We start from the raw sequence: 22,991 nt of genomic DNA on the forward strand, positions 1-22,991 counted from the left end.
GCTTCCTTCCTCCTGACACCATGAAATGGCTAAGAGCGGCAAGAGCACCTCAGCCAACACACACACACATATACACCACACACCCTGCACACTCACACTGACACTCACATGCCACAACATAGACGCTCACACACAGTCATACCACACACACCCTGCGCACTCACACTCCACACCTGTCACACACACCACTCACACTCACACACTCCACACGCGTCACACACACCACCCCCATGCTCGGACTCGTTCTCACACACACATGGATTATCGGCCTGGAGCTCTGATTGACCTAGCTGTTCTGTGTTGTCATTTGCTGACTCCAGCATCCCTGCTCCCTGGCCCCACAGTGTTCTAACCCCGCTTGCTCCCGCCATCCTGTCCCTTCTGCAGCTGCTCCCCTGGGCCCCGCCCTTGCCACCTTCGCTCTGCCCGGCTTCCCCCGACCCCACGAGGGGCTGCCTCGGGCACCTCCTCCCCCACGTCTGCCATGAGGCCACCTCTCCCAGCTCTTGGGTGTGCCTGTGGGGACCCACATGGCAGGCCACAGGGGCTGCCCTGGTTGTTGTCCACCACCCAAAGACCTGCAGGCCACGCGTGGCAGGAAGCGCTTCCCTCGGGGTCTGGCTGTGTTCCTTCTCACGCCAGGCCCAGCTGAGCCGCTTACTCCCTGGCCGGCACTGCCCCTGACCCAACACTCTCCCGGGACTGTCCTTGTTGATGTCCCTTCCTTCTCTTCTTCAAGCCCAGCTCCTCCTCCAGGGTGTGTTATCCGGAGTTCACTGAGGGCTGGGGCCATGTCAAGGCGACCCCACGCACCCTGGCAGGACCCGGTACACAGGCAGTCTTGGGTTGGTGTTTATTGAATAGAGGCGTGAATGACTCAGTAAGAGAATGAGTGATGGGGCGAATGAATAAATGCACAGGAAGTTCGACTGAGTGAGCACGTGCAGGGCGGGGCAGGGGGCAGGTGGACGGGTGAGAGGGGAGGTGGCGAGGTGGGCGGCAGGTAGACGTGGGCATGGATGAGCAGGTGTCCAAATGCAGAAACCTCAGAGCGAGGCCAGGCCCCTCCACTGCGCGGTTCTCACAGTCCTGGGATTCAGCCTGCAGACCCGTCCTGGGTGAACCCAGGCAGGGACGCGGCCATGCAGTACAGGGGTAGGCACTCTGGGCTGGGCCCTGAGACTCCTTCCGTGTGAAGGGCGCCTGACCTGGAGCACAGCTCCTACTGCTGCTGCAGGGGCAGAGGGGGCCGAGGTCCCACGCAGCTGTCTCCCCCAACCTGGAGCTCCTGGGCCCCAGCATTTCTTTGTGTCTGAAGATGGCCACTCGCCTCTGACCACTCAGGGTGCCCCTGAGAACATGACGCTACTGAATTCCTATGGCGGTGGGCGCCCCAGGCCCCCACCCAGGAAGGACTTCAGGGCCTGCCTGGCCTGCAGCAGTCAAAGCCAGGGGGGTTAGTGGGGAAGGCACGCAGAGAGAAAGGCGGGGAGGCCAAGGGCCTGCCTGACGCTTGGGCTTCTTCCTCCAGCCCCTCCCGTGCGGATCCCTGGGACACACGCTGCACCCACCCGGGTCTCAGCCTGCCAGAGTCCCCTTCTGCCAGTCTCCGGCCTCCCTGGAGCCGGTTCCCTCCCACACACATGCACAAGGCTCTGGTGTCAGGTGCAACCAGAACATGTTCTCTGAGCCCTCCCCAACTGTGCAAACCCCACCCCTCTTTCTCCATCAGCTAGACTCTCTCTGCCCCCTCCTCCCCTGTGGCAGCCACACAGCAAGGCATCCCTAGAGACCAGAGCCCTTCTTGGGCTCAGACCTGCCCCTCTCAACAGGAAGTCCCCAGAGAGCCACAGGGCAGGGCTGGATGTACAGGTGAGCCAGGAGCCTCCTAATTTTGCACCTCACATCCAAACTCTTTCAATACGCACCATGGCATTTTTTCCATGGGCCGAGAGAGAACCGATCTCCTATGAAGAAGACCCGAATATCCCTTTATTTGTGATGAAGACGAGAGCAGTGATACATGCTCTGAGTGTAACACAGCATTTCAGCTCTTTTGGAATTATCTTTCTGTCCGTGATTTTTCTGTCGTTCCTAAGTGATGAAAATCACTCCCATTCCACTTTCTCTAAGGAAAGAGGCAAGCTACTAGAAAACAGCAATACAGCCTCGTTGGGAAATACGTTTGAAAGCCTGCTCTCTGGCCTTCCTACTAATAAAACATCTTGTACTTTCCGTGCCTCTTCTGTCTCCTTTTCCCTTTTGTGGTTTTCAAGACGAGATTTGGAAAGACCCATAAAAGGTTATACTTTCTCCATTGTCAAAGAGATCACTTGTGCACAGAAAACAGCTCTTCGGCGTCAACATTTTGGGGCTGTTTCAGACAACTGGCAGGCCTTTGGGGAAAGCTCTGTGCGAAAATACTCAATTAGGGGAGCCGGCAAGAAGTGGTTTCTAAATGCGTCCACTTGGGGGCGCTGCATCCGCTGGGGCAATACGAATCCTCGCACCGGCAGTGAGAGTTCCACGCGGTACTCCACAGAGCTGGCCTGCCACGCGGTCCTACGCAACGGCTCTTCCCCTCTTCCCCTTCCGGAGGCAGGCCCCGCTGAGCTGTCGGGGCCATACAGGAGAGACGCACAGGGCTGCAGGACGCGGAGGTGTGGGCTTGCGAGCAGGGCGGCTGAGCGCGGCCCCCTAGCAGAGCGGCTGCAGGATGTCACATGAAGGACCAGAAGTCCCGAGCACTCGGCCCTGGCTGGGTTTGGCGAGTGGGCCCCGTGAAGAGGGACGCCTCCCGGCGAAACGTGGCCACCGTGAAACTGTGGCCAGGGCCCTCCTCAAGATCCGGGGTCCTCGAGTCACAGCTGAAGCAGCATAGGATGCAGGTGACGGCCACAGTGACCAGGAGCAGCACCGCCACCACCCCAATCACTGCCGTTTCCATGGCCGCCGACCCATTGAGCAAGCATGGGGCATGTGGGAGCCTCAGCCCCCCATTAAAGCCAGGGTGGGGGAGCCTGGGCCCTGCGAAGCCACACAGAGGCCCCTGGCCCTGCCTGCCCTAGGCTGCCAGGCACCCCCACCTGGCCCTGCTGCTGGGATCACAGTCCATCTCTTCTCTCTTCTAACCCTTGGCCAGGCTTGCACGAGCTGTGGTCAGTTCTACCGGCAGCTTCTAGAAGCGCAGTCCTGGAAGATGCGAGCAGAGACTCTCCGGACATGGAGGGCAGGAGATGCTGCTCAGGGCGAGCCTGGACAGCCCGGGGCCAACGGTGGTGCCTGCAGATTCCAAGAACAATGGAACACTCAGGCCAAAGACAAAACACTCCCCCTCCTGGGAGCCTCTTGGGAGACTGGCACCTCCCCTGCAGGGACCTTGGGTCAGCCCTTGGATCTGCGGCCTCTCAGTTGCTGGGCGTGCTGGGCACAGGGTCACAGGTGGGTAAGAAGGTGGCTGGCAACTCTGGGCCAGGTAGGGGTTTGGGGGGAGCACTCACAGGTCACCCAGGTGGGAGGGACTTCCTTTCTGTGCAGGGTTGGGGGGGGGGGGCGCATGCAGTGTGACCCCTTTGCCCCAGGTTCCCTCGGAGAAGCCCTGTTTGCTCAGGCCCACTGCTCACATGCGGTGCTGTGGAGACTCACCCTGGGCTCTGCGAGGGCCGGCCATGGCTGCACCTGGGGCTGTGGCCTCCGGGCCATGCCGCTCCTCCCTGGGTGCTGCCGCTGTGGTCCTGCCTGAAACTTGGCTCTGAGATGTCCGAGCAGCTGCGAGCACTTCCTGAAGGCCTTCCTCCAATTGTGAGTGAGGGCCGGGGCCTCCCAGCTGCCTGGGGGACAGGCCTCACCCCGCCCCTTCTGCACACCCCAAGCTGCCCCTGCCCTGCCCCCTGCTGGGGAGGTCCAGGGAAATGAGCCAGGCTCAGTCCACTGAGTCAAGTCTGCGGAGAGGCCTCCCTGCTGGCCCTCACTGATCAGAGCCCTCCCACCCCGCATCTCTGAAGACTGCTCCCCCCCCCCCAGAGGAATTAGTAGCGCCCCTCCTCTGAGAAATGGAACCACGAGGAACAGAAACGAAAGGGGCGGAACACAGCAGGCACCATGTCCTGTGAGCTTCCCAGCAGCCCTGCGTGGCGAGACACAGATGCCGATGGGCTGCTCAGAGCCCGCCGCTCGTCAGTGGGGGCCGAGGAGGGACCTCCCTGCGGCCACCCCTGGGTCAGTGTTCTTTGGAGGCACCATGCAACCACAGAGCAATCGGCTGCAGGCTTACTCATCAGAGAGAGCAAAGGGCTGGCCAAGGTCACACAGCCTGGCCCTTTGCAATTGCCCCAAGGCCCGAGGGAACTGTTAGGCCACAGATAGCCTGCAGATTCTCTCTCCCTTTGCTGAGATGAATGGACAGGCCGGGCACTGGGCTCCTCCTCCACAGGCAGGGAGCGCACTGCGGCCCCCGGGAAGGAGCCAGATTCTCTGCCTGCCTGCAGCGCTGTGGCTTCTGGCTGAATTCCCAACACCAGCGAACAGATGCAGCTGATATGGGGTGCTGGGGCAGGGACCCTGCTTGAAGCTTGATTGTTGGTTCTGTGACTTCTCGTGCGCCTGTTGTTTGTGTGGGTTCCCTGCGGCAGGTGTGGGGGTGCAGCCCACGCCGAGCGCCGCTGTCTCCGGCCTTTCCCGAGGTCTGGGGGGAACCTCTTTCCCTTCCTCAGCCCGTCTGTAAGTCCGAGTGGAGATGCTCCCAGAGGGGCAGAGCCAAAGGTGGACAAACTGGCAGGAGTCCAGGCTGGGGAGTGAGGCCCCGGCCAGGGCAGAATGGGGACGGGGGATGGAGAAGGAGAGGTGGTCTCGAAGGACTACAGAGATAGAGCTGGCCGCACTCGGTGCCCTACAGAAACCTAACGTGTCCTGCATGGTGAATTTAACTCCCCTCCCCCCAACACCTCCCTCCGCTGCCCTCACAGAAAACCCACTGGGAAATAAAAGGGAAAGAGGACATTCTGTTCTCGTGAGTCACCGGGCCCTGTTCTCCACCCCTCCCCACTGCCTGGCCTGGCCCCCCGGGCTCACCTCCCTCCGCTTCCTCCCCAGCTCACAGGAGCAGGCTGAAGGCCTCAGCGCGAGCTTCCTACCTCACAGAGCGTGCCGGCCCCGGTGTGGGCAGGAGCGAGCCTCCGATACCTACCCCACGTTAGGCGAGAAGAAACGGAGCCCACAGGAGGCCAGCACTCTCCTAGGACCACCCCGCACCCCAGCAGCACCTGCAGGCCCCAGCGGGGGCTGCCCCAGTTACCAAGAAACACCGGCTTCACACCACCGGCTGGGGCTCCCTGGCGTCCCGGGTCTCCAAGGGTCTGGACACTGGCTGGAGGGAGCCCAGGGAGCCAACGCAGGCGGCCTCTGCTCCCCTCTCTCCAAGGCCCTGCCCTGTCCACCGGTGGCCCCACAGCCAGAGCCCGCACTGCAGTCCCAGGGCCAGCTCCAGGCACTCACATCCTGAGGAGAAAGCGTCCCCAGGGCAATGGGGGGTGGGGGGGCTGAGGCCTCCCCTCCCCCCTGTGCTGCAGTCGCAGGCCTCTCCAAAGCTGCTCAGGGGCTTTTACTTCCTTGTGCTGAAAGCACCACCCACTGGGCAGCACAGCCCCCACCTGCCTGCCCCCAAATGCACAGGCACGCTCTGGGCCTCCCCCAGCTGCCCTCCTCCCCAGGCTGAGCCAGCCAGAGGCTGTGCGCTTCCATCTGGCCATGTGCTGGCCCCGCCGGACTCCCTTGCTACTTCTGGGGCCCACTAGGAGTCAGTGGCCAAGTGGAGTTGCCCGGCCACCCCTGTGCTCCTCTCCCCAAGCTGCCAGTGTCCACAGAGCTGCCTCGGGGCTCCTCCAGGCTCTGCCGCCACAGGATGCGGGCTCTGTGTGCCCGTGAAGCCCAAGCAGGACCCAGAGATGCACCCGTCCTGGTGCCCGAAGGCAGGGCAGCATCATCGGCGGCCTCGGTGAGCGCGGTGGTGATGATGGTGGTGGAGGCCGGCACTGGGCCCGTGAGATGCGGGGCCGGCGTGGTGGCGATGGTGAAAGGGTGCCAGGCGACCCCGGCCCCGGCCCCGGCCCCGGCCCCGGAAGAGCCGAGGCTGGACCCACCGTCCCCGGTTTCCCGCCGCGGCCGGGTGGTTCCTCTCCACGTCCCGGTCCTGGCGTCCAGGGAAGAGGCAGGTGGCCAGCAGCAGTAGCAGCAGCAGCACAGCCACAGCGACACCAGCGACCCAGCCCAGCAGGGTTGTGCTCCCCAGGGGGCCTGGCATCTGGGGGCTGTGCGGCCTCCCCTGCTCGGTGGCTCCCTGCTGCCGCTCCCCTTCAGCAGCCTCTGCTGAGCCTCAGCCACTGAACTCTGTTGTCCCAGCTCCTGTGGGCTGGCCAGCAGCCAGGGAATGTGGGCGAGGACTGTTTGGACGGGAGCTCCTGGCCCAGGGCCACGCCATGGGCGGTCAACTTTGGGGGAGGCCTGGTAGGAGCCTGGGGAGGGACAGAGAAGGAAAGATAAGAGATCAAGGTCTGGGGCCAGCTCCGGGGCCTAGCTGGTAAAGCTGCCTGGGACGCCAGCATCCCGTGTGGGCGCCAGTTCATGTCCCGGCTGCTCTACTTCCGATTTAGCTCCCTGCTAATGCGCCAGGGAAAGCAGCAGAAGATGGTCCAAGTCCTTGGGCCCCAGCCACGCAAGTGGGAGACCTGGAAGAAGCTCCTGGCTTCAGGCGTCAGCCTGGTCCTGCTGTGGCTATTATAGCAAGTGCAAGATCTCTTTCTCTCCTTCTCCCTGTAACTCTGCCTTTCAAATAAATAAATAAATCTTAAAGAGAGAGAGAGATCAACGTCTACTCCACTTGTGCTAACTAGCTGGGTGACCAGGTGGGGCCCTCTCCCTCTCCCTCCCCCCCCCCTCCCCTACTGTAGGCTTTGGGGTACTCTTGTAGAGACCAGATGTCAAGGTCAAGCTATAGAACCAGTCCACTCACTGGTGCTGCGATCGTGCACAGGTTACTTAGCTTCTCTGGCCCTCAGTCTGCTCATCTACAAAATGGCTCATGATAGCACCCACCCCTTCGGACTTTCTGAGGACTAGCGGAGAGACTGCACTTACACCGCTTTCCTGCCGCGTGTGTGCCAGGATGACCGTGCCGTGGTCTCTGCTGGATTCCTTGGGAGTTGCTGTCAGCTGCAAGTCTGGGGTTCCCCAACCTGCCGCCAACCAAGTCCTCGGGGGCTCAGGCAGGTTCTGTTCAATGGGTAACCCCAAACTCAGTGAGCTTCAGGAGCCCATAGCAGACTGTCGGCATCCAGGAAGGTCCTCACCCCATGGGGACTGGGGACCGGGGACCGGGGACCGGGAGGCAGAGGTCCCTGGTGGCGGCCCGCGGTTGCTGGGGGTGGGAAGGATGCCACCGGGCGCAGGCTGGCTGAGCCTCAGGCCCAGCCTCCTGCTGCCCTGTCCCACAGCCACAGTTGGCCATAAATGGCAGCCATGAATGGCACTGCCGCTGGGGAAATTAGGGCAGGCAGTCAGCGACTCTCCTCCTAGTCCCTAAACCCCTGCTGCTCGTCACACACCAGCCCCGGGGACAGCCGCTCGCTCCCTTTCTGCCATGGGCCTCTTGGGTGATTCTCAAAGCTCCCGCTCACACACAGCCCAGGAATGCATCTGGATCTCAGGGGGCCTCCAGGCGGAGTCCCCAGCCCCTCTGCCCCTGCCCCTTGTGGGCGAGCTTGAGGGCTCGTCTCTGGGCTACCTGGACACGTGTTTCCAGAAGCGACAAGGCTGGCTCCCTGAGCTGGGCAGCACCTCCACCCTGTGATGCAGCCAAACCCCTGGCCCTGCCCCCAGTCTTGGCTCTTCCGTGAAAGTCCCAGAGCAAGAGGGGACCCCTGGGGACCCTTCCCTGTCTGCCTCAATCCCTGCCAAGTTCTCTCAGGGAAGCCTCAAACCGCTGATGAAAATCCTCACCGGATGTCAAGGCCAGCGCTGCCTGCCACCGAGTCGGGCCCAGGGGGCGGCAGGTCTAATGAATCCTGGGGTTTCTCTGGCCCTTGGGAGAAGCTACTAGAACTTTTAATGATGTAGGGGTAAGAACTCCTCCTTCATTGGTTACTATCCTCACTCTGTCTTTTATGACCTTGTCTAAATATGATCAGAGTCGGGGAACTTGGAAGGCTTCCATAGCCTTGGCAACTCATGACGACAGCCTAGGGTGGTTACTGGCGCCATAAACTAGAGTGTCAATTTGTTGGGTCAACAACAGGAGCCACTGTGCACTTGCTCCTGATGTGGGATCTCTGTCCTTGATGTACTGTACATTTTGATTTAATGCTATAACTAGTACTCAAACAGTATGTTTCACTTTGTGTTGCTATGTGGGTGCAAACTGTTGAAGTATTTTATACTAAATTGATCTTCTGTATATAAATAGAATTGAAAATGAATCTTGATGTGAATGGAAGGGGAGAGGGAGCGGGAGAGGGGAGGGTTGCGGGTAGGAGGGAAGTTATGGGAAGGGGAAGCCATTGTAATCCATAAGCTGTATACTGGAAATTTATATTCATTAAATAAAAGTTAAAAAAAATAAAAAATAAAAAAAAATAAATGAAAAAAAAAAAAAAGAACTCCTCCTGCTGCCTCCTGGGGCCCTAGGAGCCCCACTGCCTTCCCTGGGGGCAGCTAGGAGGGAACTCTGCTGGGGGTAGTGGGGGTGGCGGTGGCAGGGGGGCGGTCAGAGTCACAGAGGGAGTCTCCTTTGGAGCTTTTCCCGCCCCACCAGCCCCTGGATTGCAACCCGCAGATTCGCAGAACTCCAGCCCTCGCCTAGAGATGGGGAAACCAAGGCCACACGAGGGAAGAGACTTGTCTGAGACCCCCGAACTTTGTGGGCTGTTGTCTACAGCAGGCAATCAACAGGAACGTGTCTGGGTCTGCCGTCAGCTGGGACTTCGCACAGGGACAAGGGAAGATGGAGGGCAGGTGTGTAGGGGCCTGAGGCTTGTTCCCTCCCAGCTGGACAGAGATAGGACTCCAAGGTGACATTTTATCAGCAGCTCCTGGCACTCGGTACTGGAGTTGAGGGAGAGAAGCACTGAGACGCCAGCCCTCCAGGGCTTCCGGAGTGACTAGAACACAGGGCTTGCAGGACTGACAACGTTAGAGGAACTGTGGCCATGGCTTTGTCATTGTATTTCTCCCCCAGGGCTGGATCTTCTGCACCTTCCCAGCTGAAGCCCGGGAGCTCCAACCACAAGGCTATTGCAGGAGCCTCGGAAGCACCTATCATTTAGCTTCCAGGGTGCACGGATCCACGCATGCAAGTGTGTGCCCTGGAAACCAGCACTGCTCTGTGGGCAGCCTCATGTACCAGTGCTCATGAATGCACACACTCACCCCACGGCACTCACAGCGGTTCTGGACGAGCTCACAAACTCGGACAGGACCCCACTGAGCGGCTTCGGTTGTCCAACAGCAACCACATTGTTTTCACTAATTGGTGGCACCACCTAGTGGTAACACTGTAAATAAATCAGTTTTGTGTTCTGACCTGTCAAAAGGGACAGCGTCCTGACTTTGTTCATAGGTTATCATCCGAATCCCTGCATAGAACTCTTCTCCATCCCAAATCCCCATTGAAATGGCTACAGAGGGGCCGGCGCTGTGGCATAGCAGGTAAAGCCGCCGCCTGCCGTGCCGGCATCTCATGTGGGCACTGGTTTGTATCCCAGCTGCTCCTCTTCCAATACAGCTCTCTGCTATGGCCTGGGAAAGCAGTAGAAGATGGCCCAAGTGCTTGGGCCTCTGCACCTGCATGGGAGATCCAGAAGAAGCCTCTGGCTCCTGGCTTCAGATTGGTACAGCTCTGGCCTTTGCGGCCAATTGGGGAGTGAACCAGCAGAGGGAAGACTTTCTCTCTCTCTCTCTCTCTCTCTCTCTCTCTCTCTCTCTCCCTTCCTCTCTCTCTCTCTCTCTCTCTCTCTCTCTCTCTCTCCTCTCTGTGTGTGACTCTGACTTTCAAATAAATAAATAAATATTTTTTAAAAAAGAAAAAGAAATGGCTGCAGAATGAAAAGTCAGGAAATACTACTTGGAAATCAGTAGAGTTGCATTACCAGCCCAGACACTACAAGGAATTTCTGCTAGCTGGCATGCGGATGGAAGCAGGTTGATGGATGTGCTGACGGAGGGTGGGCATTCCTGGGAGGCAGTGGTGGCTGCGCCCCAGCAGAGCCTCCCTAAATCTCTGCATTGGACAGCCAGGGCTAGGAACAAGGCGGGAGGTGGGGACAGCAGGAACCAGTGAGTGACCTTGGGCACTGCAAGTGTCTGCTCCCCACGGAGAGAGCCAGGGCTCAGCGCATCTCTGGTTTGCACAAACAGCAGGACAGGACGGGGCCAGCAGGATCCTACCCCTGCCGCTAGTGCTGGCCAAGGAAGGGGAGCCCCATGCTGCCTCTGCACACGCTGGAAAGAAGCTGCCCGAACAGCAGTCACCTCCTCTCCCCTCCTCTCCTCTCTTCTTTCCTCCCCCCTCCCCCTCCCCTCTTCCCCCTCCCCCTCCCCCCTCCTCCCCTTCTCCCCTCCTCCCCTCCTCCTCCCTCTCCCCTCCCCATCCCTCTCCTCTCCTCTCTTCTCCTCTCCTCAGGAGCTTGCTCTGCCCTCATCACCCCAAAGCAGAAAACCAGTTTGTTTTCTTTCCCCGTTGCTTGTAACAGGCTTGAAGATTGTCTGTGTAATCTTTCCTAGACGCCGTGGCAATTCCCCAATCACAAAGAAACATGAGCAAATCGAGAGAAGCAATTAGACAAGCGGAAAAAGATGGTAGCTTTGTACCCTGGTCTGGGGGCTACCACAGAAACAGAGGAACTCCTTTATTTATATCCCAATAGGGTTCCAAAGGCCAATTTATATTCAAATATGGAGAAATGTACAAGCCCAGGACATGTATTTTTATATTAAAGACTGCTTTGAGAACCTCCACCCTCCCTCAGAAAAAGATGGATCTAAAGGAAAAGTCCAGAACGCAAATATACTTCAGTAACAGACATGTCAAAAGTAGGTAACGTGGCCGGCGCCACAGCTCAATAGGCTAATCCTCCACCTGCAGCGCCTGTACCCCAGGTTCTAGTCCCGGTTAGGGCACCGGATTCTGTCCCGGTTGCCCCTCTTCCAGGCCAGCTCTCTGCTGTGGCCCAGGAGTGCAGTGGAGGATGGCCCAAGTGCTTGGGCCCTGCACCCCATGGGAGACCAGGAGAAGCACCTGGCTCCTGCCTTCGGATCAGCGCGGTGCTGATTGGAGGGTGAACCAACGGCAAAGGAAAATCTTTCTCTCTGCCTCTCTCTCTCACTGTCCACTCTGCTTGTCAAAAAAAAAAAAAAAAAAAAAAGGAAAAGAAAATAAATTCTACCCAGAAAGAGAAGGTAAAGGAAAGAATCCTACAAACCAAAATAGGAGCTGTTTAAATTGTCTCAAAGGATAGAAAAAGAGACCTTCCTTTACTTTTTAAAAAAATTTTATTTGAGAAGGAGGGAGGGAGGGAGCGAGCACGCTTGCATTCTCTGGGAGCTGCCATCTTCTTCAAACGTCCCCAGAGGCCAAGCGGGATGCAGGCATCCAAATCAGCAGCTTAACAGCTAAGCCACACTCCTGTCCCTTTTTAAATTTACAGAATTTATTTTATCAACTAGTATAACCCTGATGTCAAAGCTGACACCCATAGCACAGAAACACTACAGACTGATCTCAAGATTTTAACAAATAACACATCTGGCCCCAGCAGAATAATTGAGGGACCTACTCCTTAAACAAGTAAGGTTTCTCCTAGGAACGTGAGGGTGGTTTTATGTTTTTTTCAATCTATTGTTGTAGTAAATTACATAGCTAGATGAAAAGAGTAAAACCTCAATCGATGGCAAAAATATTTGATAAAATTCACTATATCACAAATGAATAAAAAAAGTGCTGTTAGAAGAATACTCCCTTAATATGATTAAAATATCTCAAACCAATAGCTAACATCATGATTAGTGATAGAAAAAAGTGTTAGAAATTTAAAAATAAACATATACAAATCAGTGATTTTCCTACGCAACAGTAATCTCATTCAAAACTGTAACTAGATCAAGCCATCATTGACACAGCAAAAAAACACAAAATTTGTAAGAATTAACATATCGAGAGATATGGATGACCAACAAGGAAAATAAGGGCAGTTTGCTGAGAGCCGTGGAAACCTGAACAGTGCAGGTGACAGCTCACGTGGCCGAGTGGGATGAGCCCGCACTGTATGTGCCGGGGACCCCGACCCCAGGGCACCGGCAAGCAGCCTGCGGCATGCACCTGCAAAGGACTTATTGTATGTGAGAGACGGAATATTTTGAAAAGGATGAAGACTTTTTAATTTTAAATTTAATTTTACTTTTTAAATGCTGCCCCTTTCCAAATACGTGATTGTTTTCGTCGGTCTTCCCAGGGCATCTGTCTGGAGAGATTTGAATTATTCCAGAAAGAATGCTAAGAGGAGTTAATACAAATGTTTGAAAATCAAGAAAATCAATACAAGCTTGCCCTGGCCTTGGGCATCTCAGTGCACTGAGAGATTCTCTGGGTGGTGAGGTTACAGGCGTTGGTTTTTATTTTGGCATTTCTGCATTTCTAAAACTTGCCACCATAAACCTTTTGCTTGTATAATAATGAAGACAACATAAGGTACAGTACCTTCTGGAAAGTGTTCAAAAACCATGCTGGTCCAAATAGATTAGGTCTACAGTGCAGCCCAGGGATCCACCCCCCTCTCCACACAGCAGTGGCCACACCCCCAGAGCTGTCAACCTGGCCCGTGTCGTCTTGAAGATGCCCACAAGTGGAAAAGCCTGTGGCTGTGATCTGGGCGCACTTCCTCCCCCAAGAGTTCATGTGTGGCGCTGAAATATGCAGCCAGCCTCCGTATTTCAAGGTAGCAACAGAAAACTGACTCACACAAGGTCCCAGGCGAGCTGTGCTCGGGGAGCTGAGGGCCCGCTTTCCCTCCTGCGGTACAGGCAGAACGCTAGCTTGAGCCTCAGTTTCCCCTGCTGCAGAGAGAGGGAGAGATCGGAGACAGACTGACTCTGCAGTCCCAGCCCATGCCCTCTGACTCACCAGGTCTCTCTCATCTGGAACTATCGTCTGAAGACAACTGTAACACTCGGAGTTACACTCACTGCGCTCACATCAGCAGAGCCAGGCCCTGTGTTTGCTGCTGAGGCTGCGAAGGAAAAGTCTCCCAGGAGCTTCTTACCTAAGATGGGGGACAGAGAATACAGCTTAGTACAATACACTGTGCAAATTCTGGGGTGCAAGTGTTCACAAGGAAGACGCAAAGGACAGGGGCACTCGTGAGCGATACATTCCTCTCCTATCATCCCAACTGGTTTCCTAACTGCTGCAATAACTGCCTTCTACAGGTGCATCTCACTTAACCCCTCAACAAGCCCATTGTCTGCACATGACAGATGTGGTTCAGGGAGTGAACACACTGCCGTGACCGTGTGGAAGTCCACAGCTGAGCCAGAACCAAGCACGGGCCTTCCTGACCCCCAAAGCCCACCTCCCAGCCAGCACAGTCCTGGGCTAGGCTCAGAGACGTCACTAGCAAGGCGTGCCACCCAGCTCCCAGAGCCACAGCTCTCAGAGCCACGGGCAGGAGAACGGGTCAGGGCCGTGAGTCTGATGCAGAGGAAGAAGCGAGAACCTTTGAAAAACCTCATGATCAGGCTGCTGCAGGGCTGCCTTCAAGGAGGAAATGGTTGCCCAAATGAGTTTCCAACAGATCCTCCCCACACCAGAGGGAAAGTCTGCTGCAAAGTAGCCCTGATGGAAAACCAAGACGGACAGAGGGCCGGCTAGGCAGGCTGACAGTTGACAGATGATAGGGCAAGTGGCAAGCGCACACGGCCCTCCACCGTGCCACACGTTCGGCTTTTCCTACATTTGAAACTTTTCTCACATACACAGACTATTAGGAGAAAGCAGGAAGCAATTGTTGGGAGGGGAAGTAGATGAGGAGCGTTCTCTGGTGCTGTCCAATACAGTAGCCAGAGCCACATGGCCACTGAGCCCTTGACATGTGGCTAGTCTAGGGGTCGGGGCTGTGGTGTAGTAGGCTAATTCTCTGCCTGCAGTGCCGGCATCCCATGTGGGCACTGGTTCGTGTCTAAGCTGCTCCACTTCCAATCCAGCTGTCTGCTGATGGCCTGGGAAAGCAGTAGAAGATGGAGACCCCACGTGGGAGACCTGGAAGAAGCTCCTGGCTCCTGGCTCCTGGCTCCTGGCTCCTGGCTTCAGATCGGCCCAGCTCCAGACACTGCGATCATTTGGGGAGTGAACCAGTGGATGGAAGACCTCTATTTCTATCTCTGACTCTGCCTCTCAAATAAACGAATGAATCTTAAAAAGAGAGAGAGGACATTTTGGGATATGTGGCATTGTCAGAATAATGGGGTCAGCACTCAGTGTGCGGCAGCCTGGGGTGACAAATCTCCTGCAATGAGTGTGACAGCCTGGCAGGAAGAAGGCTTCTCCTGTCCAAAACCCCAGGAGTGTGTCTGTTGCAAACCCCAAAAGTAGAAGAAAGGGAGCACACCTGTTCCTGTCCTCTGGCTGAGGACGGAGGTCTGTTCCCTAGCCCACACTGGGGCAACACCAGCATTCCTATGGAGGCAGAACAAGGAACTTCTTGGGATACCGAGTCACTGTGTCCACGTCCACGCCTCCTTAAGGATAGGAAAAACACCTGCGACGGTCAGGGACACCCACGAGCTTGGCTCCCCGCAGGGCACCTGTCTGATGATAAAGACTGCCAACAGCAGGGTACAATTAGCCCTGACTAATTGGCCTTCCGGGAGGCCATCCCCAGAGCTCTGCGTGCCATCCTCCGGCATCCGGCCCCGCCCGGCTGCAGCCATGGGGCATTGCTAGGGGCGGTGCTCAGTGACAACCAGTCAACCCTCTGCTCTTATCTCAGAGGCTGGATCCACGGGAGAATGGGGGTCGAATGAGAGTCCCACGGAAGCTCCCCAAACTCAGGAGATCCCAGAAAGCCTTGGTAGAGGAACGGGTAAGGGAGTGGGGACTGCCGGCTTGTGAAAGGCCCAAAATCCTTTCCCAGAAGCAGGTGCAGAGGTCCAGGCAAGAGATGACGAGAACCCGTGTCACAGCAGTGGCTGGGAGAGGAGCAGGTGCATCGGGTTTAAAGTATGTTGGGGGGAGGGGTGGAGTTGGAGGATGCTCTGAGTCATCTGATAAGAAGGGAGATCCACACCTGACTCCTGTGGATCTGGGTGGAGAACCAAGTGACAGAACAGGCAGGAAGGACGTTTTAGGAAACTTGTCGGTTCAGGCGAGGAGAGAGATGAGGTAGCTTGTTGGAGGACTGATGTCAAAGAGGATTTTATTGTAAAGATTCAAGAAGATTGGGCTTCACATTTTGGGGGCAGAGGCAGGAATTAGGGTTGGGGACCGAGGTGAGTGGATGTTTCTGGATTGTTTTCTGTCTCAGGGCCTGCAGTTAAGAACCTCCTGGTCCCCAGGGCCTGGAAGTGACCAGTCTTGGCTCTCACGCTGCTCTCTTCATGCTCACATGTTTAAAAAAAATGAAGCTATGGCCTGTGCCATGGCTCAACAGGCTAATCCTCCGCCTAGCAGCGCCGGCACACCGGGTTCTAGTCCCGGTCAGGGCGCCAGATTCTATCCCGGTTGCCCCTCTTCCAGGCCAGCTCTCTGCTATGGCCCGGGAGTGCAGTGGAGGATGGCCCAAGTGCTTGGGCCCTGCACCCCCATGGGAGACCAGGAGAAGCACCTGGCTCCTGCCTCTGGTTCAGTGCGGTGCGCCGGCCGCAGCGCACCAGCCGCGGCGGTCATTGGAGGGTGAACCAACAGCAAAAGGAAGACCTTTCTCTCTGTCTCTCTCTCTCACTGTCCACTCTGCCTGTCAAAAAAAAAATGAAGCTATGTGCTGCTTTCTAGACAATTCTAAAATACAAAGTTACAGAACAGTAGAAAGCCAAAGGCTACAAAAGATGTTCAAGGCAAAGTCTAACCAAAAGAAATCTGGCACAATTCTATTAATAAGGGGCCTAGTGAATTTTAAGGCAAAAAGCCTTGCTATAGATGGTGTCTATATATAAACAGAAAACATCATTCTCACCAGGAAGACACACCAGTTCTAGTCTTGTATGAACCTCATAACATAGTCTCAAAATACATAAAGCCAAACTTCTAAGAACTATGAGATGGGCATTTAATCCAGCAGTTCACATGCCCCATCCTGTATCAGGGTGCCTGGGTTCAGTACTAACACCTGGTCCCATTCCAGCTTCCTGCTAATGGGGCCCCTGGGAAGCAGGAGCAAGTATTCAAATAGCTGGACTCCCACAGCCCATGTAGGACACCTGGATTGCCTGCTCTCAGCCCCAGCCAGAATCCATTGCAGGTATTTGGGTAGTGAGCAAGAATCAATCAATCTCTCTCTCTCTCTCTCTCTCTCATAAAGAACTGACAGATTCACATAGAAGGAAAAGATTCTAGCATATATCTTTAAGCAGCAGAGATTAAAAAAATTAATAAGAATTTTGTTTTCCAAATCAATAGGTCTCATTGCACCATTTAAATGTCACAGATTGGATTTATAATCTGGGTTCTGGTTTTTGTAGCCAGATAACTCTTAGATCTTATTCTTCAGCCTGATGAGCTGTTCTTTTTTCAAAGACATAGATACAATCCCCAAATTTCCTGATAGCCTCATTTTGTTCATCTGCTCGTTCACTCGTCAGATAGCCTCAATAGCCAGTGCTGAGCCAAACTGAAGCCGGGAGACCATTGGGGTCTCCCACATCAATGGCAGGGGCACAAGTCCTCGGGCCGTCATCCACTGCTTTTGCAGGTAAATTAGCAGGGAGCTGGATTGGAAGAGGGACAACTTGGATCCTAACCGGCTCTCTAATATGAGATGCTGGCGTTGCAAGCAGCAGCTCAACCTGCTGTGCCACATTTAAAAAGGGAAAAGACAATTCACAGAATGGAAGAAAATATTTGCAAATAACATATCTGATATGGGATTTACATCTAGAATACATAATGAACTCTTAGAAACAATCCAATTTTAAAATAGGCTAAGGATCTAAGTAAACTTATCTATAAAGAAGATATAAAAATGTCCAGTAAGGGGCTGGAATTGTAACTGTTGCTTGCAACACCTTCCTCTCATATCAGAGTGCTGGTTAGAGACCTGCCACTCTGCTTCCCCTCCAGCTTCCTGCTAATGTGCCTGGGAAGGCAGCAGTGACGGCCCAGGTACTTGGGTCCCTGCCACCTATGTGAGAGACCCGGATGGAGTTCCTGCATCCTGGTTTCAGCCTCGCCCAGTCCTGGCTGTTTTGGCCATTTGGGGAGTGAACCAGAAGACAGAAGATCGGTTGATCGCTCTCTGTCTCTCATTCCCTCTGTTACTCTGCCTTTCATATAAACAAATGTTTTTTAAATGACCAATAAGCACATGAAAAAATGTGTAATGTCACTAATTCTCAAGATATAGGTGAAAACCTCAGTGAGATATCACGTCACAGCCTCTAGGATGGCTACACTCAAAAAGGCAAATAATAGTAAGTGTTGAGGATGTGGAGAAATCAGAAACCTCATTCATTGCTCCTGTGAATGAAAAATTATGCAGTGGCTTTGGAAAATAGTCTAGCAGTTTCTCAAGGGCTGAAACATAGGGTTACCACGTGACCCAGCAAGTCCACTCCCGGTGAAAACCCAAGAGACACAAAAACTTATGTCCACACAAAGACCTGCATACAAACGTTATAGCAACATTGTTCATAACAGCTAAAAAGCAGAGCCAACCCAAATGTCCATCAGCTGATAAATGGATGACAAAATGTGAGTTTCTCCGCACCGTGGAATATTACTTGGCCGTAAAAAGGTATGCAGTACTGATACACGCTACCACATGGGTACACCCCTTGAAAACATTATGCTATGTGAAACACATCAGTTACGAAAGATCACACAGTCTGTGATTCCATGTAGACCACATATGCAGCACAACAGTCCTCCAGGGACAAGGAGAGTAGGGGTTGCTTAGGGACTGGAGGATGGCGACTCAAGAGGTGGCTGAAGGACACCAGGTTCATTTTCGAGACGATGAAGACGTCTGAAATCCATCATGGTGACAGCTGCACCACTCTGGGAGCACATTAAAAACCACTGAGCCGTGTATTATAAATGTTTGAATTGTATGGTTTGAGTAGTATAGCTCAATAAAACTGTACCCTGGCCGGCGCCGCAGCTCACTTGGCTAATCTTTCGCCTGCGGCGCCTGCACCCTGGGTTCTAGTTCCGGTTGGGGTGCCGGGTACTAGTCCCAGTTGCTCCTCTTCCAGTCCAGCTCTCTGCTGTGGCCCGGGAGTGCAGTGGAGGATGGCCCAGGTGCTTGAGCCCTGCACCCACATGGGAGACCAGGAAGAAGCACCTGGCTCCTGGCTTCAGGTTGGCGCAGCGTCGACCGTGGCAGCCATTTGGGGGGTGAACCAATGGAAGGAAGACCTTTCTCTCTGTTTCTCTCTCTCACTGTCTAACTCTGCCTGTCAAAAATAAATAAATAAAATAAAATAAATAAAACTATACCCTCCAAAATGAAAAACAAAATATAACAGATAAACTTGAAAATTGAGATGGAGTGGAAAAGGTTCTAAAAAAGTATAATTTGGGGCTGGCGCCGTGGCTCAACAGGCTAATCCTCCGCCTTGCGGCGCCGGCACACCGGGTTCTAGTCCCGGTTGGGGCACCGATCCTGTCCCGGTTGCCCCTCTTCCAGGCCAGCTCTCTGCTGTGGCCAGGGAGTGCAGTGGAGGATGGCCCAAGTGCTTGGGCCCTGCACCCCATGGGAGACCAGGAGAAGCACCTGGCTCCTGCCATCGGAACAGCGCGGTGCGCCGGCCGCAGCGCGCTACCGCGGCGGCCATTGGAGGGTGAACCAACGGCAAAGGAAGACCTTTCTCTCTGTCTCTCTCTCTCACTGTCCACTCTGCCTGTCAAAAAAAAAAAAAAGTATAATTTGGGGCTAGAGCTGTGGCTTAGTAGGTTAAGTCTCCACCTGTGGTGCCAGTATCCCATATGGGCGCCAGTTTGAGTCCCAGCTGCTCCACTTCCGATTCAGCTCCCTGCCATGGGCTGGGAAAGTAGTAGAAAATGACCCAGGTGCTTGGGTCCCTGCACCATATGGGTGGCCAGGAGGAAGCTTCTGGTTCCTGGCTTCAGATCAGTCCAGCTCTGGCTGCTGCAGCCATCTGGGGAGTGAACCAGTGGATAGAAGACCTCTCTCTCTCTCTTTGTCTCTCCCTCTCCCTATCTGTAACTCTACCTCTCAATTAAGTAAATAAATAAATATTTTTAAAACGTGTACTTTGTCTACACTGATTTGAAATACTACAAAAAGGCATAACCATTTAAAAATATTGTCAGTCATTAAAAATCTTCTCACAAAGTAACTTTAGATGCAAATAATTCCATCTTGCACAAACTATTCCCATTCAGTAAAATATCATAAGCTAGCACAACCTCGAAACTAGAAATGGACAAGCCTTATATCAAAGGGAAATTATGAGACAATATCACTGGTGTACAGGGACAGAAAAATCCTAAAAATGAATTTGCAAATTAAATCCAGAAGCATATGGAAATGAAAACTTCATAAATCTTGACAAAACTGGGTTTATTCCAGTAATACAAGGGTGAGTCACTGCTAGAAAGCCAACCAATCTAATTCACTATATTAATGGAATAAAGCAAAAAAAAATCGTTATCATCTCAAAAGATGCATAGAACCCTTTGGCATTCATTCATTCATGACTTTAAAAATCAGAAGGAAAAAACTCAAATGAAGAACAGTAACACTTTAAGTCTCCATTTGAGTGAAAAATACAGGAGGGGCGTGTGTGTGAGAGAGAGAGAGAGAGAGAGAGAGAGAGAGAGAGCCCATGCACACAGGAGTCTGCAGAGAAATCTCCGATGACAGTTCTGCTTAGGGAGTCCAGGCAGGGAAAGTAGGCTAAGAAGTGGATGAGATGGAGGGAGAGTCTGTTCATACATCTTTTTTGACATTTTTTGATATCATACCACAAAAATAAACTGCTTACTAAAAATAGTTTTAATTTAATAAAAATAAATGTGTAAAAAGTCTTAGCGAATGAGCAACAGAAGAAAACTCTCTTACCTGGATGAAGACCATCCAGCATCGTTCTCACTCCTGACATTTGAAGGCATCCCTTTTCAGGTCAACAGCAAAACAGAACTAGCTGCCATCACCTCTTCTTTTTTCAGATTCAGGCTCTGAGATCCTAGCCAGCCCAGATGACAAGATAAAATATATCAAAAGCAACAAGGACTGAAAAGCAAGAAACAAAACTATCACTATTAGCAGGTGATATGATTGTCTAGAAGAAATCCAAAATAAACCCTAGATAAATTATTACAATTGGTGAGACGGTATAGCATCATCCTTGCTTTAAAATCCAATGAACAAGAATCACATTCCAGTGTAACAATAACTACTGAAAACATAAAGTCTAAAAACCCTCCTATTTACAATTACATAGTTAGAATTTGCTATAAAAAGAATAGATGTGCACAACTTTTATCAAGAAAAAAATTAATTCCAATCAAAATTTCAGAAGCTTTTTTTTTAAAAAAGAACTTGCAGGAGTTGATTCTGAAATATACATGAAATCATCAAGGCACCCATGGAAAGAGAAGAGCAAAGCAGGTGCCTGCCTTACCCGATGCCAGCGATCACTCCCCAGCCTGCTGCAAGGTTAAACAGATAGACCGCAACAGAGGACTGAAAACAAAGACCTGCCCGTCCAAGGACCAGGCGTTGCAAATTGTTGGGAGAGGGATGGGATTCTTACCAAACCTGGGGAGATCGATTCTGCAGGTGAAGAAGTGACTGGGAGAACGCTGTTTCTGATGCTGTCTCTGATGCCTTCTGAGCTGAACTCTGAACGCAGAGCGAGGCGGGCGGGAGGACATGGAGTTTTCCAAGTAGAAGAAACACAGCTCAGGTTTGAGGGAGGAGAAGAAGGGCCACCTTGTTGAAGGAAGAGCGTGGGGAGAGGGAGTGAGTGAGCGGCAGGAGGGAGGGAGAGGGGGAGGAGGTGGTCTGGGGTAGAGGACATCGGATGAGACTGGGTGGCATGTTAGGGAGAAAAGCAGGCAAAGCCAGCCCTGTGCCCAGCCGGGGGAGTCAACAGAGTGAGTAGATGGGTAAGAAAGGGACGGATAAGCGTGACCTCCAGGACTGTGGCTGACAAGTGCACGCTCCCGGGGAGGCTGCCCCCGGAGCCTCACAGATGCGCGTGCGGAAATGTGAGTGTGATGAGATGTCTGTAGCTGCTGATGATTCTTGATCTTTTTTGTCTTTTCTTTCTGGTGTCCCTTAGGAATTTTTCTAAAGTTTTCTAGGCATGAGTGGTCTGGGTGTTTGCTTGCATTCCTTCAGTTGGGTGAGCTCTTTGGGTTTGAAGGGGAACACATTCCTTCAGCTCTGACACACGTCATCTGCAGAGAGAGCGAGAGAACATTTCTTCCCCACCCTCTCTTCTTTCCGTTCTGTCCACCTGGAACTCCTATCATCCGACGCGGAAATGATGGCGCAATCTTTCACATCCCTTGAGATTTCTTGCCCCAGACTTGCCTTTCCTGCTTTGCGTTTGGGAGTATTCCTCGAATTACCCTCCTGGTTTGATCATCTGCTCTTCAAATGTGTTCAGACTCAGCTCCTCCACTGAGGGTCTTGGTTTGTATTTGCCATTCTTCCAACAACCAACAGAATCACGAATTCGTTTTCATTTTCACCCAGTATTTTCCCGTGGAGGAAAACCCCATTCCTGACTGCGAGTGTTGAGCACACCTCTTGCCAAGGCTGCTGTTTAAATGGCAGGTGTTCAGCCTTGCAGTGAAGATTCCTGTGCCCCGTACCAGGGTGCCGGGGGTTAGTCCCCAGCTCAGGCTCCTGTCTCCAGCTTCCTGCTCGCGCAGGCCGTGGGAGGCAGCTGTGAAGACTGGGGACGCTGAGTTTCTACCACCCGCGTGGAAGACCTGGATTCGGGTCCTGACTCCTACTGTGGGCACTTGGGGAGTGAGCCAGTAGCAGGTGAGAGCTCACTCTCTCACTCTCTCTCTCTCTCTCCCTCTCTCTCAAATAAATAAGAAAAAAATTTTTAAGTTTTCGGTTTCCTTTATTAGCTGTTTCCTTCCGTGTCAGTTCCCCCTGGCTGGGCCGGGTCTCTCTCTCCCATGATCTTGGTTTTTCCTAGTGTGTGCCTCCCTCCTGGCCTGTCTGTGGGCGGTTCCCACTCACTCTCTCCAGGAGTTAGGACTGACAGGCTGGAGGTGTTGCTGGGGGGCTATCATCTGTACCCCCCATTCCTCTGGGACTTCTCTGAGTCTCAGGTTCAAGTATTGACCAGGACTCTACCTGCCCATGTGCTGCAAAGGAGGGGCCCCTGACCGTGACTGATCACTGCTGGCCGTCACAGGCCCTCCCAGCCTTCCAGGACAGCTGCCTCTGAGCTGCGGCCGCCTCCAGAACCGCTCCCTTACGGCAGTAATCCTCACGGTGTCTTCCAGCAAGCCGATCGCATCTGCTTACCGTTGTTCAGGAATTCCCCAACATTTCTGGCTGACTGGTGCAGCTCCCTCTCTCGTTTTTTCAATGCTGCTGAGTTTCTTTTCATATAAACAGGCGCAACTTCTATCTTCTCCAGCTTTTCAGGGAGATCTCCAGATACCTGCCGGTCCGGACCGGTGCCAGGGACTCGCGGTCTTGCTCTGTGGACCAACGTTGGGACCTGGATTTCAGATTTTAAGTTTGCTAATACCAAAAGGCATCCATCCACCTTTTGTAGAAGGGAAACTATGTTTGAGT

At 53.5% G+C, this 22,991-nt stretch overlaps 1 protein-coding gene across 1 annotated transcript; it reads right to left on the bottom strand.

Moving 5' to 3' along the window:
• Positions 1-1,022: 1,022 nt before the first annotated feature.
• On the bottom strand, positions 1,023-5,971 carry SPAAR (small regulatory polypeptide of amino acid response). Its single transcript, XM_062207970.1, has 2 exons — positions 3,646-5,971; positions 1,023-3,282 (listed from the first exon to the last, which is right to left on the bottom strand). Exon 2 carries the CDS (start codon positions 2,945-2,947, stop codon positions 2,720-2,722), a length of 228 nt encoding a protein of 75 aa, XP_062063954.1. The 5' UTR covers positions 2,948-3,282; positions 3,646-5,971; the 3' UTR covers positions 1,023-2,719.
• Positions 5,972-22,991: the final 17,020 nt, after the last annotated feature.

Source organism: Lepus europaeus, chromosome 12 (genome assembly GCF_033115175.1).
Source record: "Lepus europaeus isolate LE1 chromosome 12, mLepTim1.pri, whole genome shotgun sequence".
In the NCBI taxonomy this organism is placed as follows: Eukaryota; Metazoa; Chordata; class Mammalia; order Lagomorpha; family Leporidae; genus Lepus; species Lepus europaeus.